General features: G+C 30.2%; 1 protein-coding gene across 1 annotated transcript in view; it reads right to left on the bottom strand.

Moving 5' to 3' along the window:
* Positions 1 to 973, bottom strand: part of SLCO6A1 (solute carrier organic anion transporter family, member 6A1) — a 139484-nt gene that overhangs the window by 96938 nt on the left and 41573 nt on the right. The window contains exon 5 of the mRNA XM_006900688.1: positions 522 to 631. Coding sequence (XP_006900750.1) covers positions 522 to 631 — 110 coding nt within the window. The remainder of the gene's footprint in view (positions 1 to 521; positions 632 to 973) is intronic.

The following is a 973-nucleotide window of genomic DNA, read 5'->3' on the forward strand; positions in this document are numbered from 1 at the left end:
CACAACCTCGCCAGCATTTGTTGCTTGCTGTTCTGTTAAATTTTGCTATTTTGACTGGGGTGAAATGATATCTCATAGTTGTTACAAAATCTGTTTGTTGTCAATAAAGAATACTATAAAAGAAACTTTATAATATTTCTCAAACTCTCTATGTTATTTAATGTTTCCAAAGAATTTTAATGGTTATTTGTTTATCTTATAATAATTTCATACAACAGTATGTGGATTAAATGTTAGGTAAATTGATTTAACATGCTTCATTATTTATAACATGAAACATTTCTAGAAAGAAATGTGTGACAAAATTATGTGTTAATGAGATATTGATACTTAAAATATTTGGTCACAATACTATTTACTTTAATAAAATGATATTTGAACATGATATCTCTGTGATAAATCACTAAAGATAGAAGAGGCATATTCACAAAGAAATGTAATGTAGTTGTGCTCTGAGAATATAGGAGGAAGGGAGAATTACTACTGTATATTAATTAAAGAAACTATATTTTTATAGTTACCTGGTAATGTAGGAGGAAAACATAGCAATGGTATTACTATTGACCATGCAATAACACCAGGAAGAAGAAAATCAATCCACCAAGTCACTAGCCAGTAGGGAAGTTCAGTTCTAAAAGGAATTGTTTAGCAAAAAACAAAACAAAATCAACTTTGAGTATTTACTATCCAGAAAAAGGTATAACCGCACAGAAATACACACATTTATACAAAGAATCATGGACATTTTCCTGTTAATGTATTGTTAATTCCAACTCTATGACACCTAAAAACAATTATTTGACTGTTTTGTGAGATGGAACAGTTTTGATTCTTCCAAATATGCGGTTCCCTTCTTATCTGGAAGCATTCCAAGATGTTTCTTTTTCCTTCTTTTCCCTTCACTTCAAGGGGCAAAGGACACATAAGACATATGCCAAGGCACTGCACATGATTAATATACTTGAAGTAAAGA

This window comes from Elephantulus edwardii, unplaced genomic scaffold (genome assembly GCF_000299155.1).
Source record: "Elephantulus edwardii isolate Elephantulus edwardi_28Jun2011 unplaced genomic scaffold, EleEdw1.0 scaffold00290, whole genome shotgun sequence".
NCBI lineage: Eukaryota > Metazoa > Chordata > Mammalia > Macroscelidea > Macroscelididae > Elephantulus > Elephantulus edwardii.